The 19,947-nt window shown below is 43.3% G+C and overlaps 1 protein-coding gene across 1 annotated transcript in view; it reads right to left on the minus strand.

Moving 5' to 3' along the window:
• Positions 1 to 351: 351 nt before the first annotated feature.
• The window catches only part of LOC121268931 (proto-oncogene Wnt-3), a 97,375-nt gene continuing 77,779 nt past the window's right edge, over positions 352 to 19,947 (minus strand). The window contains exon 4 of the mRNA XM_041173208.1: positions 352 to 2,989. Coding sequence (XP_041029142.1) covers positions 2,510 to 2,989 — 480 coding nt within the window. The 3' untranslated portion in view covers positions 352 to 2,509. The remainder of the gene's footprint in view (positions 2,990 to 19,947) is intronic.

The following is a 19,947-nucleotide window of genomic DNA, read 5'->3' on the forward strand; positions in this document are numbered from 1 at the left end:
ACTACATAGTCACAAGGTCCCAGTTTGATCAACAGTGCTGCATGAACTGATCCCAGTCAGGATTGCTGCTCCTGGTTGCCTCACAGTGATACTTGCACATGGGGGTAAATAAGGACAGGGACTCGGCTCAGCTTTGATACCTTCCTGGTCAACTAACCTGCTGACATTCACTGTCTACCTCACATGCAAAGAATCCTCAGCAAGGGCAACCAGCAGCAGTGGGACCATACAACAGGGGGAATTAATATCTGCTTGAGCAGAGTGGCAAAAGAGAAAGACAGATTTAAAATCATAATCAGTGAGTATGAGTTCCCAGGTAAAAAAGGACAGCACACCAGTGTACACTACATGAATAAATTTTATTTCTTTGTTGGTAGCTATTTCTAACACTAGGAGAAGAATATGTACACTGAGTGACAGGAGAGATTATACATTTAACATCTGCTTCCGAAGAGCTGACTGTGGGTCCTGCACTGTGAAGCATGACAGTAAATGTAGATCACACTGCCTTCAAGCCACCTTGGCAAGTTTATAAACTAGAAACAGCAGATAAGACACTTTCTGCAAATATATAATCTCAGTTGAGTCATATATATACACATTGTGCAATAAATAATTATAAAAACATAGGCTTTAAGAATATAAAATCAAAGGGTCAAACATCTAATTTGTACAAAACTTTGGATATAGCAACTTGCAATACAGGTTCAACTGGAGCTAGTAATTCCAGGCTACAAGGTAGAAAAATGCTATGATAAATACTGCAGGCTTTTAATTAATTTTTAGAGCACAGGATGTCAACGCCCATTGCTTGAAGTAACTACTCACTCATCCTGGGAAAGGTATCCATGGGGCTCTACAATGAATTCCCACCTTGCTTCTTTATCTTATCCCATCTTTTTTCTTTCACAGAAAGAAGGCACATTGTATGTAAGTAAAATTACTCTTAAGTAGGTGGTGGATCAAGGTCCCTGTAAAGGAGGAAGTCATGTCCACATCAGCTGGATATGGCCAACAGATCCACTCAAACCTCAACTTTCAATCATTTTGATAAAGGTCTGATTGGGAGGTGAGAAGTACAGGTAGTATTAATACTTATATCAGGCGTGGTGTGTGATACAGTCACCATCCTAAAGAACTAGGAAGCTTTGTTACAAGGATCTTGTCTGATATCTTATGACTTGGGGATGGAATAAATGTAGAGCTGGAGGACTAAGCTGTTAATACAATGTTAATACTTCAGCTTGTATCTGCAGCCAACTAAAGTCATGTGGGATATCGCAGACTGGAAAGGATTCTGGGGATTGTAGTCTTTACTCTGAAGTTTGAAGGGATTTGAATTCAGAAATGCACAAGTTACTTTAAGATTGAAAGCATTAGCTCATAAACTAGTTTGGGACTGACTTAAAAATGCAGTGTCGTCAGCGTTTTGAAACCAATAGTTCAAACACTCGCCATTCTGGGGTAGTTTGTTGCAGTTTAGATCATTATATAGATAAATATTTCTTTGATATTTTCATAGGTAAAAGCTCTTCTGTGAAGGTCAGGTGACTTTTCTACAAATGCCTTTACTATAGAAATGCAAAAGTTTAACATATCCACCAACATCCTTTATATCCTCCCTAAAGCTTCCAGAAAATCCTGATGACACTTCTTAAATTTATTGTGTATATGTTTACATCAATGTGCATGTCATTTATAAACACTAGTGGTTCCTTCCATCTCTTTCATCTCTGTCCCAATGGCAAGCCTGAATCCCAGGGAAGATCACATTCCAATAGGATTTCCATTTGTTTGTCAGTTCTGGGATGGGAAACATAAAACAATCTAGTCCAACTTGAGATCCACACAAATACTGAATAGTGCTGGAGAGTCGTGACTCTCACCCCATCTATTGAGCAGGTTGCCATTTCGATTGGGCCAAGCTACAGCATTACATAATTGTTATAGCGACAGAAACACCTACAACATCGCTGAATCTGTTGGCAACAGCAAAGTGCCAGGGTGCACAAGTGTAACAGCCACATGGAAAAGTGGAAGGGTAGGAGACATAAAATGAAAAATTATTGTACCAGAGGAAAGCTTGGGATATTATGTAAATTTAAAAATCACTGGAAATGTTTGCTCATTTTCTCATCAGTCATAATAAATGACAATCCGCAATTTCAAGTTGAGAGCAAGTAGTCCCAACATACCAGTTTTTGGATCAAATAATAATTTGACTTCTCTATTTTCTACTATGAGCTTTTTGGTTCAAAGTAAGTTTCTCTTTAAGCTAGAAAGCCCTACTTGCTCCGAAGAGAAATTGAATAGATTGGTGAAAAGACTACATTCCCCAGAATTCATTTCTGCAATGTACATGCACAGTAAAGTGCACAATTTTTGTTTATCCCCAACAATGACTGGAAGGTTCCAGGTTGTGTGACCTTATTTGTGTGTGTGTGTGTGTGTGTGTGTATGTGTGTGCCTGTGTCTGTGTGTGTCTGTATTTGTGTTTGTATGTGTCCTGTTATTTGCATGTATGTACATCGTACACTCGAATGCACTCCTGACAACTGACATAGCAGCACCAGTGGAATATGCAGTGACATTTTTCCTTGCGTTTCTCCGTCCTGGTGTTATGTCCACGGCCACAGCAGAGCAAATCACAGCCATCGATCCCATGAGAAGTGACGTTGCAGATCCTGTCCCTGGTCCCAAAGGAGCCCGTCTCGGCATTTGGCTCGCAAAAGTTTGGCGAATTTTCATAGTACACAAGGTCACGCTCGGTTGGGGGCTTAAAGAGCTCATATTTGGCACGGAGAGTCTCCACCCAACCCCGAGACTCTCTGTGCTTCTCCACCACCATCTCGGATGCACTGTCATATTTGTCCTTCAGATAGTCCCCGATGACCCGGAAGTCTGGCTGTGCCCACCAGCAGGTCTTCACCTCGCAGCTCCCGGACAAACCATGACACTTGCATTTTAGGTGCATGTGATCCAGTATTGACTGCAACAGTAATCAAGAAACACAATTAGTGAACACTAGTTAGGACTGTGCAGTAATGCTCTGTTATATCTATACGTGTCTTGCACGAAAATGTTCTTTAATATCAACTTACCATATATATTGCATCTATTAACACTTACTGCCTACAAAACTTTACTTGTTGATAAGTTCCAATCATGCTTTTGAGTCAACATTTTCCATTATAAATTCATTTTTCCACATTTATAATGGCACCTACTCTGCTATCACTGTAGTGTCTCAAAGGTAGAGCCCCCAGCAGAAAGATTCCTTTACTTCCCAAATCCCAGTAAATTTTGTTACTCAACTATAAATTGCAAAACAAAATTAAAGAATTATATAAAATAACCATGGAATATGGGAGCTTAAAATGGGTCTTTAATTATCTCTTTATACCCTTGTCCAATGTCTGCCCATCAAGAAATCCTGCTCCCTAAATGCATGCAGGGAGAACATTATTTTTCATTCATGGAATGTGGGCATCACTGAGAAGCATTTATATTTCCCATCCCTAACTAACTCAAGAAGGTGGTGGAGAGCTGCCTTCTTGAACCGCTGCAGTCCTTGTAAAGGTTAGAGAGCTAGTTTCAGATTTTGATCCAATGACAATGAAAGAACAGCGATATGTTTTCAATCAGGATGGTGAGTGACTTGGAGGGGAACTTCCAGGTGGTGGTGTTCCCATGTATCTACTGCCCTTGTCTTTCTAGATGGTAGTGGAAGGTGCTGTCTAAGGAGCCTTGGTGAATTCCAGCAGTCCATCTTGTAAATGGTGCATACTGCTGCTACTGTGCGTCAGTGATGGAGGGAGTGAATGTTTGTGGATGTGGTACCAATCAAGTGGTCTGCTTTATCCTTAATGGTGTCATGCTTCTTGAGTGTTGTAGGAGCTGCACTCATCCAGGCAAGTGGGGAGTATTCCATCATACCCCTGTCTTGTGCCTTGTAGATGGTGGACAGGATCTGGGGACTCGGGAGGTGAGTTACTCATTGCAGGATTCCTAGCCTCTGATCTGCTCTTGTAGCCACAGTATTTATATGGCTAGTCCAGTTCAGTGTTTGGTCAATGGTAACCCCCAGGATGTTGATAGTGAGGGATTCAGTGAATGCCATTGAATGTGAAGGGGCGATGGTTGGATTCTCTTTTGTTGGAGATGGTCATTGCCTGACACTTGTGTGGCATGACTGTTACTTGTCACTTGTCAGCCCAAGCCTGGATATTGTCCAGGTCTTGCTGCATTTGGACATGGACTGCTTCAGTATCTGAGGAGTCGCGAATGGTGCTGAACATTGTGCAATCATCAGCGAACATCCCCACTTCTGACTTTATGATGGAAGGAAGGTCATTGATGAAGCAGCTGAAGATGGTTGGGCCAAGGACACTTTCCTGAGGAACTCCTGCAGTGATGGCCTGGAGCTGAGATGATTGACCTCCAACAACCACAACCATCTTCCTTTATGCTAGGTATGACTCCAATCAGCGGAGAGTTTTCCCCCTGATTCCCATTGACTCCAGTTTTGCTAGGGCTCCCTGATGCCACACTTGGTCAAATGCTGCCTCAATGTAAAGGGCAGCCACTCTTACCTCACCTCGGGAGCTCAGCTCTTTTGTCCATGTTTGAACCAAGGCTGTAGTGAGGTCAGGAGCTGAGTGGCCCTGGCAGAACCTAAATTGGGCGTCAGTGAGCAGGTTATTGCTAAGCAAGTGCCGCTTGATAGCACTGTTGATGACTCCTTCCATTACTTTACTGATGATCGAGAGTAGTTTGATGGGGCGGTAATCGGCCAGGTTGGATTTGTCCTGCTTTTTGTGTACAGGACATACCTGGGCAATTTTACATATAGCTGGTTAGATGCCAGTGTTGTAGCTGTACTTGGAACAGTTTGGCTAGGGTCATGGCAAGCCCTGGGGCACAAGTCTTCAGTACGATTGCCAGGATATTGTCAGGACCCCTAGCCTTTGCAGTATCCAGTGCCTTCAGCTGTTTCTTGATATCATGTGGAGTGAATTGAATTGGCTGGAGGCTGACATCTGTGATGCTGGAGACCTCTGGAGGAGGCCGAGATGGATCATCCACTTGACACATCTGGCTGAAGATTATAGCAATTGCTTCAGCCTTATCTTTTGCACTGATGTGCTGGGCTCCCCCATCATTGAGGATGGGGATATTTGAGGAGCCTCCTCCTCCAGTGAGTTATTTAATTGTCCCCCACCATTCAGGGCTGGATGTGGCAAGACTGCAGAGCTTAGCTCTGATCCATTGGTTGTGGGATTGCTTAGCTCTGTCTATAAGCTTGCTGCTTATGCTGGTTGGCATGCAGGTAGTCCTGTGCTATAGCTTCACCAGGTTGTCACCTCATTTTTAGGTATGCCTGGTGCTGCTCCTGGAGCTTGTCTCCACGACATCTGTGCGGTAGTCACTCCTTCCAATACGGTCTTGGACAGATGCATCTGTGGCAGGCAAGTTGGTGAGGAAAAGGTCAAATATGTTTTTCCCTCTTGCTGGTTCCCCCACCACATGCCGCAGACCCAGTCTGGTGGTTATGTCCTTTAGGACTCAGCTAGCTTGGTCAGTGGTGGTGCTACCGAGCCACTCTTAGTGATGGACATTGAAGTCCCCAGCTCAGAGTACATTCTGCACCCTTGCCAGTGCTGCACATTTTTATTGAATTCAAATTCCACCATCTGTCCTGGAGGGATTTGAACCCAAATCCCCAGAGCATTACCCTGGATCTCTGGATTATTAGTCCAGCAACAATACCACTACACCATCACCTCCCCCTTCAATACTATAGCTGCGATGTTATCACATGGAGTGAAAAGACACCTGAAGACCTGTGATGCTGGGGTCCTCAGGAGGAGACAGAAATAGATAAGAACACAAGAAAAAGGAGCAAGAGTAGACCATATGGCCTATTGAGCCTGTTCCACCAATCAATATGACCATGGCTGTTCTCGGGCTTCAACTCCACTTTCCCACTTGCTCCCCATATCCCTTGATTTCCTGAGAGACCACAAATCTATCAATCCCAGCCTTAAATCTATTTAACGATGGTGCATCCACAATCCTCTGGGGCAGAAAATTTCAAAGTTTCACAATCCTTTCAGTGAAGAAATTTCTCCTCAGCTCAGTCTTAAGTGATCGGCCTGAAACTTGCCTCATTGTTTTAAATTCATCAGCCGAAGGAAACAACCTCTCAGCATCTACCCTGTCAAGGTCCTTCATAACCTTGAATGTTGCAATGAGGTCATATCTCATTCCAGACTTCAGAGAATATAGACCCAACTTACCCAGTCTCAGCATAGAACCACCCTCACTCATCCCAGGTCTCAATCTAGTGAGCTATACTGCCTCCAATGCAAGTATATCCTTCCTTAAATATAGAGACCAAAATTACACACAGTATTCCAGGTGGTCTCACTAAAGCCAGGTACAATTGTAGCAAGACTTCTTTATTCTTGTACTCCAATTCCCTTGCAATAAAGGCCAACATGCCATTTGCTTTCCTAATTGTTTGCTGTACTTGCATGCTAACTTTTTGTGTTCCTCATACAAGTTCACCCTAGAATCTCTGAACATCAACATTTACTGGTTTCACATATTTTTTAAAAATTCTGCTTTTCTATTTTTACAACCAAATGTGAATAATCTCACACTTCCCCACATTATATTCTACCTGCCACCTAGCTGCCCACTCACCTAACCTGTCAATATCTCCGTGCAGCCTTTTTGTGTCTCCCCACAGCTTGAACTCCCACCTAGCTTCGTATTGTCAGCAAATTTAGATACATTACTCCCTGTCTCTTCGTCTAAATTAATATAGATTCTAAATAGCAGAGCCCCAGCACTAATCCTTGTGGCAGTCCATGAGTTACAGCCTGCCAACTTGAAAATGTCCATTTATCTCTACTCTCTGCTTCCAGTCCATTAAGCAATCCTCAATCCATACTAATATATCATCCCCCCAACTCCATGAGTCCTCTTGCCTAATAATCTTTTTTTGTGGCACCTCATCAAATCCCTTCTGGAAATCCAAGTATATTACATTTACTGGTTCCCCTTTATCTACCCTACTAGTTACCTGAAAAAACTCTAATAAATTTGACAAACAGGAATTCCCTTTCATAACACCATGTTGACTTGCTTTAATCATACTCTGCTTTTTAAAGTACACTGTTAAAACTTCCTTCATAATAGATTCCAGCACCTTCTTGATCACTGATGTCAGGCTAACTGGCCTGTAGTTCCCTATTTTTCTCTCTCTCCTTTCTTGAATAGCAGGGTTACATTTGCTAGCGTCCATTCCAGAGTCTAGGGGATTTTGGACAATCATGGCCAGTGCATCCAGTATCTCTGTAGCTATCTTTTTTAGAACTCTAGGATGTAGGCATCAAGTCCTGGGGATTTGTCGGATTTTAGTCCCTTGAGTTTCTCCAGTGCTTTTTCTCTGCTGATATTAAACCACCTTAATTTCCTCACTCTTATTAGCCCCTAGGTTACCCTCTATTTCTGGTATATAATTTGTGTCTTCAACTGAGAAGACAGGCACAAAATATTTGTTCAATGTCTCGCCATTTCCTCATTCCCAATGTTAACTTATCCTGCCTCTGCTTCTGAGGGACTAACATTTACTTTAGTTACTCTCTTCCTTTTCATATACTTGTAAAAACTCTTACAATCTGTTTTCATATTCCTGGCTAGTTTACTCTCATATTCTATTTTTTTCCCTTTATATCACTTTTTTGGTGGCCTTTTTTTGGTTTCTAAAACACTACCAGTGCTCAGGCATACTACTATTCTTTGCAACATTATTAGTCTCTTTTATCTAATACTAACCTAAACCTCCTTAGCTTAAGCCATGGATGGATCTTCTTTCCTGAGTTTTTATTTTTCAAAGCAATGCATTTTTGTTGAACATTTTGAATTGTTTCTTGAAATGTTTCCCACTGTTTATTTACCTCCATACCTTTTAGCCTATTTACTCAATCAGATGTAGCCAGCTCTCCCTTCATACCTTTGTAACTGGCATGGTCACCTTGTAGCCATTTCTCTACAATCGTGATAAGATCTAAGCCATTTATCTCAATTTGTGCCATTGGTTAATCTATCTTATTGCAAATGCTCCATGCATTCAGATGAATTTACATCAATTTTTTTTTACTTGCATGAACCTTACTCTCTTATACACTATTGCAGTTAAACTCTGTCCCTTCCTGTCCCACTCAACTTGTCTTCACCCACATCAATACACTTTTCTATTGCCTCAACTTATATCCTTGGATTTCTAAATCTTTCTTCAACCGACCCTTCTCCCCCTTGGTTAGTTTAAAGCTGTTCTTGCCTACTCTCACCTTATTTGCTGGTATATTTTAGTATGCTCTTTCCCTTCCTGTCACATACTGGTTATCATTATCTGCATCATACCCCTGCTCTATTGCCTTGACCTTTCTCTTTAACTTTCCAAATATCGCCCCATGTAAAACCTCCCTCCCCCCACAAACCCCAACTATGTAGTTTAAAACCCTCTCCACAGCCCTAATTATAAGACTAGCCAGGACACTGCCCCAGCGTGGTTCAGGTGAAAGCCATCCCAATAGTGCAGCTCCCTCTTTCCCCAGTACTGGTGCCAGTGCCTCATGAATTGAAATCATTTCCCCCACACCAATCTTTGAGCCATGCATTCAACTCTCTAATCTTATTTATCCTATGCCAATTTGCTCATGGCTCAGGTAGTAATCCAAATATTATTACCTTTGTGGTTCTTCTTTTAAATTTAGCCTCCAGCTGATTGTATTCCCTCAGCAGACCTCTTCCTTAATTCTACCTATGTCATTCTTAGCCACATGCACTGGATTCTTCCTCTCCCACTCCAAGTTTCTCTCCAGTCCTGTGGAGATGTCCTTAACTTTGGCACTGGGTATGCAACACAGCCTTTGGGACTCAGACACTCGACTGCAAGAAACAATATCGATCCCCCTGTACTAATCTCCCTACTACATTCCTTTTTACTGCCCCCTCCCTGCCCTTGAATGGGACCCTACACTATGGTGCCATGGTCAGTTTGTTTACCTACCCTGCAGTGCCTGTTCTCATCCACACAAGTTGCATGAACCTCAAACATATTGGACAATTGTAGAGGCTGAAGCTCCTCCAATGCTATCTTCTGGGCCCCCATACCTGCCTCACTTACACAGTCCTGCCACTGACCACTGACCAAATCAGAAGCACCTAACCTAATGGGTGTGACTGCCTCCTAGAACAAAATACCCAGTTCGCTTTCCCCCTCCCTGATACAGTGTTTGAAGCTCGAGCTCCAGATCATCAACTCTAAGCTGAAGTTCCTCGAACTGCAGGCACTTACTGTGGATGTGTTGAGTGGATCTTGGGGGTGCTCACCACACCCCACATACTACAGCTGCAATACAGCACCTGCTTGCCATATTTATTGTGTGTTATTTAACTAATTAGGTTTCAAGTTTAGAAATATTACTCAACCGTTATCTGCAGTTATATTAATTGGTTACCTAGTTAAGCTCTAAATTTAATGCAATACTTATATCTCCCCAGTACCAGTTTAAACTACTGTCCCTGTTTAAAAGGATAAAACCTCAAAAGTCACCAACAAACGACCTACCTGCTCAACTAATTAATGCCTTTGAACACTCACCAGCTACTGGAGACTGAATAAAGATATAAAAAGCAGCACCTGTTTCTTTCTCTGCAGTGAATTCCCACCTGCACAAAATTCCTAAGTTAGCGCTCGTTCCCCATCATACTCAGGCCTTGTCATCTCCACTCCATGCTCCACTCAGCACTTTTAGCTGAAGATGATTGCAAACACTTCAACCTTGTCTTTTGCTCTTGCCTGTTGTGCTCTGCCATCACTGAGGATGGGGATGTTCATGGAACCTCCCCCTCCAGTTTGATATAACTATTTGGGACTGGGTGTGAAAGGACTAAAGGGATTTATTCTTTAAATGTATTCTTTTGGCACTATGCCAAAGATGCTAACTACCCATTTATCATTTCAGCTATTATCCTGTTCCACAAACTCTAACCTGCGCTGCTAAAAGGACCTGTGTCATCCTTAAACACCTTTTGCTTTCTGACATAAATGCCCCATTAAGACTGGGATGTACCAAAGAATTTGATACTTTAGTTTTGCATTAGGCAAACTGCATCCACTAACTTGATCCATGGATCAAAATCTGAGCTATTGGCCTGCTTAATGGCCACTGAGAAATATGATGCAGTGATAGTCTTGCATCTTGGGCAGGAGACAAATAGCTCCAATGTTGTCTTTTGACCCTAATAGTGCAACTTCATAGCTAGACAACAGGAGGCACAATAGGAACGATCTGCAATGCCAGCTCTCCCTCCCTGAGGAATACCACATTTTTGCATGGCAGTCGAACCAGCAGCTCACCTGGCACTGCCAATCCTCACTCAGCCACAACGAGGGTTGCCAACTCTGGTTGGACATATTCCAGGAGATGTCATCACATGACTTCCCACCTTCAACTGCCCTCTCCCAGACTTCTGCTGTTGGTCACCCAACGTGTCACTCATCACGGAGATCTGCCTTCCCATGGCTTTCCAATGTGTCCCGGTTTTGACTTTTGAAAATCTGGTCACTCTATGATTGGATGATATTTATCTGTCAGTGAAAAAGCCTCTTTTCCCCATCCCCGAGGCTTTTTTATAGCTAGCAAACAAAAATGATCAACGAGAATACAAGTTTTAAAATGCCCCTATGATTTTTTTCTCTTGGAAATCTGTCTTTAATTCCTGAAGACTCCAGTCCAATTCTGAAGGATTCGCAACCCTAGCCACACCTAATAAATTTAGCAGATTCTTAATCCAAGCCCTCCTGGCTTAGACAAAATTCCTTACTGCATGAAACCAACATATGTAACTTTTATCAGCTGAACTCTGCATGGACTCTGGAAAAAGCCAACAATACTTGAGAATGCAACATTCTCCATAGAACCACCCAGAAATGATACCATAGAAACGGGGCCCTCACTCCAACAAGACTCTGTTGGTGTTTTTCCTCCAACCTGTGGCCATGGACCAGATGAGAGTATAATTGAAAAGGGAAATTATTGATAGAAGTACAAATATCTTTGGCAAATTATGATTTCTTTTAACAGGAACTAACTATGTAGACTTAATGTGAATACTATGGAAATGTGCCTCTGCATTTCAGCAATTCTTCTGTATAACATAGAAAAGACACCTTTTTTTCCTTTGTTCCCATAACTAAGAATGGCCAGTGTCATATTTTCCAGTGTCACATTTTGGGTGTGTTCACCACCACCCAAGACGCCATCAGTACTAGACAATCATGGGTCCAACAAAGCAATTGAAGTCTGGTGTTTGAAGTGAAAGGAAACAGCATTCAGAAGGAATAGGGATCAAATATTTTATATGCTATATGCATAGCTAACAGGCTACCAGTGAATTATTTGAGGAAGGAGTGAGAAATGTTTGGTTGGATAGCTCCTTCAAAGAGTCTACATGGGCACAATGGCCAAATAGTCTCTTCTGTGTATAAGATTCTTTGTGATCTTCCATAGGACACTGATATAGACTAATATGTCTGATAGTGACATTGTGACAGGTACACATACAACCCCCAATCTAACAGAGGCTTCCCACAGTTTTTTTTTCATGGCAACATGTAAGTCTATGTTGGAAGGAATGGGTTCGATGGGCTGAATGGCCTTTCCCTGTTCCATTCTTTCTTACACTCTTGGATCACTGGACCACTTGTTTCTGTTCCTAAACTGATTGACAGTATGTCAACCTGAAGTGTTCATGTTCATCAGGGTACTGTCAATAATGAACAAAATGCATGTGATATCAGAACAAAGCAAGAGAATAAAAACACTAGAAATGCAAATAGCAGAAAATTAACCTGTTCTGATATAAAGACATGTAACTTAGAAGTAGCTGATTTTCAAAAAAGATGTAGAAAAAGATAATTTGCAGATGTAGTAATTTTAAATTTGTTTGATGAAAATACATTAGGCACCTTTGTACACAAATCTTGCTTCATGTAACCTTAAGAGATGCAAAATGCTGCTACATTTCCACATAATGGATCAAAGTTGGTATCTGCAATTAGATATTAGTTGTGGCTCAGTGGTAGGCCCTCACCTGAGTCAGTGGGTCGTGAGTTCAATCCCACTCCAAAGACTTGAGCATAGAATCTTGCTTGGCATTCTAGTGCAGTAGTGTGCTGAGGGAATGCTGCACTGTTGGAGATGCCATCTTTTGGCTGAGATGTTAAACTGAGACCTATCTGCCCTCTCAAGTTCTCCTTGGTGACATAGCCACTATTTGTACCTCAACCAACATTGCTGCTTATGGGAGATTGCTGTACTCAGATTTGTTTCCTCTGTATCTTACAGTACAAGAGTCAGAAGCACTTCATTGGCTGTAAAGCAATTTAGTTCCTCCTGAGGTTGTAAAAGATGCTATATTTCTTTTTTCTTTATTAAAGGAGTAGAAAAAGACTTGTAAACATTGTGTGCATAATATATGTATACACCAAGTTATTGTCAGCAATCTTTCATACTGATATCACATACATAGATGCAAATGTGCAAGGATAGGCATGATATGAAGCAGCAATGCTTGTAGAAGATCCTGGGGAGTATTTTCATGCCTGTGTCTTGGGGCTGCTGCTAATGTAGTCTTGGTAGGTTGCGGAGAATGGGATTTATTGTTATCTCTTCTGTTTTCTAATGACAGGTATGATAATGCACAATAACCATGACAGAGTGTTGTATATTTGCATTTCTCTTTTGAAAATTAAAGATGCGGATAGATTTATGGTTTCAGTGATTGAAACTGTTTCTTTATTGAAGATGAGGCAAGCAACTCCATAATCTGTTGGAATGTGAAAGTGAGAAATGAAATGTGGTGGTATGTTTACAATAATTGGTGCTTTTACCTATACTAGCAGTCCCACCCTCCAATGCACAAACATCGACTGCGTTGCTGACAGAGGCGCCCCTTCTGTTCTGTAGCTCTGTGCAAACATGCTTGTGAGATCTGAGTCGGTAGGGAATTGAAGGGTACAAATTGGATATGGGCCAAGAGTGTGGTCAGGCCTGAACAACATTTGAAATATAATACAAAAAAAAAAATACCTTGCATTGATATAACGTCTTCCATGAGCTTAGGTTGCTACAAAGCACTTTACAGCCAAAGAATTACTTTTGAAGTAATGCCCACTGTGGTAATGGCAGAAATAGAAGGGTCAATTTATGCAAAGCAAGTCCCAAAAACAACTTCTTCAGGTTCCTCCCACTTGAGGAGGGTTTGATGTAATGCCAGTCGCTTCCACTGTAAGCTGTGCCCACTGCTTCCTGATAGCTTATGTTTGCCTGTTCCTTGCTACTGGACCTGTACATGTGGGACAGTCCACATCTGAACCAGAGCAGGACTAACATCTTTGCAGTTGGGTTTGCTAGTGCTGTTGGGAGGAGTTTAAACTAATTCGGTACAGGGAGGGGACACAGAATGTTAGCAGAATAGGGACACATCATAATACAGTAAAACAATCAAGTCAGAGGGAGTACAGCTGCAAAGAGCTTCAAGGGAGTAAGGCAAGGCTGGATGGCCTCTACTTTAATGCCAGGAGTATTACAGGTAAAACGGATGAGTTAAGGGTGAGGATTGACACGTAGAATTTTGATATAGTAGCCACCACTGAGACTGTGGTTGAGGGAAGGGCAGGATTGGCAGCTCAACATTCCGGGATTTAGAATCTTCAGGCGAGACAGGGAAGGGGGTAAAAGAGGAGGAGACATTGAATTATTAGCTGAGGAGTTAGTTACTGCAGTAAGGAGAGATGATATCTTGAAGGGGACATCGAATGAAGCTTTATGGGTAGAACTTAGGAATAAAAAAGGGGCAGCCACATTGTTAGGTGTTTATTATAGACTCCTAGATAGTCAGTGGGAAATTGAGGAGCAAGTATGTGCACAATTTGTGGAGGTATGTAAAAACAAGAACAATAGGGTAATTATATTAGGTGATTTCAACTTCCCCAACATTAAATGGGATAGACATAGTGTTAAGGGCTTGGATGGAGTGGATTTCTTGAAATGTGTACAGGAGGACATTTTAGGTCAATATGTAGAGGGTCCAACAAGGAACAGTGCATTGCTGGACCTAATTCTGGGGAATGAAGCCAGACAGGTGGCTGAGGTGGTGGTGGGGGCACATTTTAGCGATAGCGACCACAACATGGTACAGTTTAAGTTTGTTGTGCAGAAAGAAATAGACAAGTTGCAAAAAATGTTTTGGATTGGGGGAGAGTGGATTTTATTAAAATAAGGCAGGATCTGGCCAAGGTAGACTGGGAACAGTTACTTGTGGGGAAATCTACAGAGGAACAGTGGGGTGTGTTCAAAAAGGAAATGGGGAGGGTACAGGCTCAACATATTCCCTCTAGGGTGATAGGAAGGAGTAACAAGCCCAGAGAACCATGGATGGCCAGAGATATTCAGGTTACGATGAGAAGGAAAAGAGAGGCTTTTAGCAGGTACAAGGGAAGCAAATCAGCAGAGGCATTAGTGGAGTACAGAAAGTGCAGGGTGGAGCTTAAGAAAGCAATTTGGAGAGCAAAGAGGGGATATGAGAAAGCTCTAGCTGGTAAAAGTAGGGAAAACTCCAAGATATTCTGTAAGTATATCAATGGGAAGAGGATAACCAGGGAAAGAATAGGGCCCATAAGGGACCAAGGGGGCAATCTATGGGTGGAGCCAGAGGACATCGCTAGATTGTTGAATGAAAACTTCACATCCGTCTTCACCCAAGAGAATGAGGATGGAGGTATTGAATCGGGGAAAGAGACTCCGAGGTTCTTAAGCAAAATGATATAGGGAGTGACGAGGTAGTAGAGGTGTTGGCAGGCTTAAAAGTGGACAAATCTCCAGGTCCGGATGAGTTGTGTCCCAGACTGCTGAGGGAGGCAAGGGAGGAGATCGCAGGGGCTCTGACCCAAATTTTTAATTCCTCTCTGGCCACGTGAGAGGTGCTAGAAGACTGGAGAACAGCTAATGTGGTTCTGCTATTTAAGAAGGGTTGTAGAGATAAGCCAGGGAACTACAGGCCAGTGAGTCTCACGTCAGTGGTAGGGAAACTATTGGAGGAAGTTCTGAAGGAGAGTATCTATCTCCACTTGGCGTGGCAAGGTTTGATCAGGGATATTCAGCATGGCTTTGTCAGAGGGAGGTCATGCCTAACAAATTTGAATGAATTTTTTAAGGAGGTGACCAGGTGTGTAGAAGAGTGTCATGCAGTTGATGTAGGTTATATGGATTTCAGCAAAGCCTTTGGACAAGGTCCCGCATGGGAGATTTATAAAGAAGGCAAATGCACATGGGATACGTGGTAATTTGATAAGGTGGATTCAAAATTGGCTTAGTTGTAGGAGGCAGAGGTTGATGACAGAAGGATGCTTAAGTGACTGGAAGCCAGTGTCCAGTGGCATACCACAGGGATCTGTGCTGGGTCCCCTATTATTTGTCATTTATATAAACAACATTGATGACTATGTGGGGGGGTAGGATTAATAAGTTTGCGGATGACACAAAGATTGGCCGGGTGGTTAACGGTGAGGTTGAGTGTCTTGGGCTACAGGAAGATATAGACGGGATGGTCAAATGGGCAGATAATTGGCAGATGGAGTTTAACCCTGAAAAGTGTGAGGTGATACACTTTAGAAGGAGTAATTTGACAAGGAAGTATTCAATGAACGGCATGGCACTAGGAAGTTCTGAGGAACAAAGGGACCTTGGCATGTGTGTCCATAGATCTCTGAAGGCAGAGGGGCATGTTAGTGGGGTTGTGAAAAAGACATATGGGACACTTGCCTTTATCAATCGAGGCATAGATTACAAAAGTAGGGAGGTCATGTTGGAGTTGTGTAGGACTTAAGTGAGGCCACAGCTGGAGTACTGTGTGCAGTTCTGGTCGCCACATTATAGGAAGGATGTGGTTGCACTGGAAGGGGTGCAGAGAAGATTCACCAGGATGTCGCCTGGGATGAAACATTTAAGTTATGAAGAGAGGTTGGATAGACTTTGGTTGTTTTCGTTGGAGCAGAGAAGACTGAGGGGTGACCTGATCAAGGTGTACAAGATTATGAGGGGTGTGGACAGGGTGAATAGGGAGCAGCTGCTCCCCTTAGTTGAAGGGTCAGTCACAAGGGGTCATAAGTTCAAGGTGAGGGGCAGGAGGTTTACAGGGGATGTGAGGAAAAACTTTTTTACCCAGAGGGTGGTGACAGTCTGGAATGCACTGTGTGGGAGGGTGGTGGAGGCGGGTTGCTTCACATCCTTTAAAAAGATGAGCACTTGGCACGTCATAACATTCAAGGCTATGGGCCAAGTGCTGGTAAATGGGATTAGGTAGGTTTTTCAGGTGTTTCTCACATGTCGGTGCAGACTCGATGGGCGGAAGGGCCTCTTCTGCACTGTGATTCTGTGAACATTCAGGCATGGGCTGATTAGTGACAAGTAATATTTCTCCACACAAGTGCCAGGCAATGATCATCTCCAACAAGAGAGAATATATCCACTGTCCCTCGACATTCTAGGCATTACCATTGCTGAATCCTCCACTGTCAACATCCTGGGGGTTACAATTGACCAGAAACTTAACTTGGTAAGCTATATAAGAGCTATAAGAGCAGGTCAGAGCTGGGAATTCTGTGGTGATTAACTTCCCTCCTGACTCCCCAAAACCTGTCCAACATCTACAAGACACAAGTCAGGAGTGGGATGGAATACTCTCCACTTGCCTGGATGAGTGCAGCTCCAACAACACTCAAGAAGCTCAACACCATCCAGGACAAAGCATCCTGCTTGATTGACACCCAATCCACCACCATCAACATTCACTTCCTCCACCACTGGCATGCAGTGGCAGCAGCGTGTACCATCTACAAGATGCACTCCAACAACTTGCTAAGGCTCCTTTGAAGGCATCTTCCAAAACTTCAATCTCTAACACCTAGAAGGATAAGGGCAGCAGATGCATGGGAACATCACCACCTGCAAGCTTCCCTCCAAGCCACAAACCATCCTCACTTGGAACAATATCGCCATTCCTTCACTGTTGCTGGGTTAAAATTCTGGAACTCCTTTCCTAACAGCAGTGTGGATGTACTGCCACCACTTTCTCAAGGGCGATTAGGGATGGGCATTAAACACTAACCATGCCGGCAACACTCACATCACACAAACAAATAAAATAAAACTTCACATGTGCACCCACACTCGCACCAATACTCACTATCGGACACACATTAACACCCACACCAGCATTCATACTCAGCTCAAACTCACTCACACTCATATTCACTCCCACACTCACACTCACACTCACACATTGTCATGAAAACTCACATCCACTCAGACTTACACTCACACACACACTTCAGTCACACTCACAACAACATAAATATTCACACCCACACCAGTGCCCATAATTGTGACCAGTGCCACACTCACCCTTGAGTCTACACCCCACTCACACCAACACTTGCACCACAGCCAATGTTCCTGCTAAACCACACAGCAACCTGAAGCAAATCACATCCACACTCATATCCACACTGCACCCTCACTCACAACAGCCACACACACACTCGTGCCTATAATCACACAATTGGGACCCACATTTGGACATTCTCACACACTCACACCCACACTCTCACACCCACACTCACCCATAATCTCACACCCACATTCTCTCACCCACACATACACACCCACACACTCACAACTACACACTCACACACACACTCTCACCCACTCACACACCCCCACACACTCACGCACACACTCTCACACTCTCACACCCACATTCACACCCACACTCTCATCCACACACTCTCATCCACACACACACCCCCACACACTCACACACATACTCTCACATCCACACTCTCACACCCACAATTTCACACTCACTCTCACATTCAACCACACTCATACACCCACACTCACTCTTCCACACTCTCACACTCACACCCTCACACTCTCACACCTTAACACTCACACCCACACCCATACCCTCACACCCACTCTCTCATACCCACATTCTCACACCCACATTCTCACACCCACATCCACACTCACACCCAGATCCACACCCACATCCACGCTCTCACACACACATTTTCACACTCACACACCCACACTCACAACCACATAGAAACATAAGACTTAGGAGCAATAGTAGACTATTTGGCCCCTCGAGCCTGCTCTGCCATTCTATAAGATCATGATTGTGGTCTCAACTCCACTTTCCTGTTTGCTCCTCATAACTCTTGACTCCCTTGTCTATCAAGAACCTGTCTAACTTGGCCTTGAGTAAATTCAATGACCCAGCCTTCACTGCTTTCTGGGGAAGAGAATTCCACAGACTATGACCCTCAGAGAGAAAAACATTCTCCTCATTCCCTCTTAAAAGGGACACCTCTTATTTTTAAGCCCCCTAGTTCTAATCTTTCCCATAAGGGGAAACATCCTTTCAGCATCCACCCTGTCAAGTCCCCTCAGAATCTTACATGTCTCAGGAGGACTTTCTTTGAAACCCCAATGAGTATAGGCCCAGCCAGTTCAATCTTTCCTCATAAGACAACCCCTTTATCTCAGGAATGAACAGAATGAACCTTCTCTGAACTGTTTCTAGTGCAACTATATCCTTTTTCAAATAAGGAGAACAAAACTGCACACAATATTCCAGATATGGTCACACCAAGGCCCTGTACAGCTGCAGTAAAACTTCCCTACTTTTATTTTCCATTCCCCTTGCAATAATTGCCAACATTCCATTTGCCTTCTGAATCCTCTGTTGTACCTGCATACTAATTATTCCTGGCTCATGTACGAGGGCACCCAGATCCCTCTCTACCATCCAGTTCTGCAATCTCTCTCCATTTAAATAATTTGCTGCTTCTCTATTCTTCCTGCCAAAGTGGACATGTTCACATTGTCCCACATTATATTCTATCTGCCACATTTTTTTCGCAGTCACTTAACCTGTCTGTATCCCTTTGCAGACTTTTTACCTCCTCTTGACAACTTACTTTCCTACCTATCTTGGCATCGTCAGAAATTTAGGCCAGGATTTTCCCCTTGGCGATTTGGAGGTGGGCCCCGTTTGCCGAGGGGAAAATGAGGCGGGTTGACATCGGGAGGAATCCCCGACATCATCCTGGTCCTTTTAAATATTCACGAAGGCAGGCGGACAGAGAAATCAGCTGTCTGCCCGCCGACCTGTCAATGGTCAATTAAGGCCATTGACAGGCTAATTAACCTTACTAAACACCCTGACCGGCCAACCTTAAGGCTGGCAGGCAGGCCAGGAGTCCCTGCGGGCTGCAGGTTATTAATGAAACTTCATCCAATGGCGGGGTGAAGTTTCATGTCTGTTTTTTAAAAATTTAATAAATTGTATGTGTTTACTGTTAACATGTCCCATCTTGTGTGACATTGTCACATGAGGGGGGCATGTTAATAATTTTAATATTTATCTATTTTTAGAGTTTACTTACCTGCCAGTAATCTCCCTGAGACAGGACTTTGCCTCAGGGAGCAGTGTGCACTTTGACAGATGGGGATTCCCTCCACCCCTGCACAAGAAGTGCATAGCGCTTCCTATCAGGCAGGCTGCTGGGTGGGCCTTAATTGGCCCGCCCACTCAAAATGGCCCCGTTTCAGTGGCGGGGTTCAGCTGCCCGCCTGCCGCCGAGCTGGTGGGGCCCGCCCGCCAGCCAAGGGCTAAATTCTGCCCTTAGCTTCCATACATTCAGTCCCTTAATCCAAGTCATTGATATAGATTGTAAATAGTTCAGGCCCCTGCATCGATACCTGTCCTTCAGCTTGTCATCCTGAAAATACCTTTTTA

This window comes from Carcharodon carcharias, chromosome 23, assembly GCF_017639515.1.
Source record: "Carcharodon carcharias isolate sCarCar2 chromosome 23, sCarCar2.pri, whole genome shotgun sequence".
NCBI classification, from domain to species: Eukaryota; Metazoa; Chordata; class Chondrichthyes; order Lamniformes; family Lamnidae; genus Carcharodon; species Carcharodon carcharias.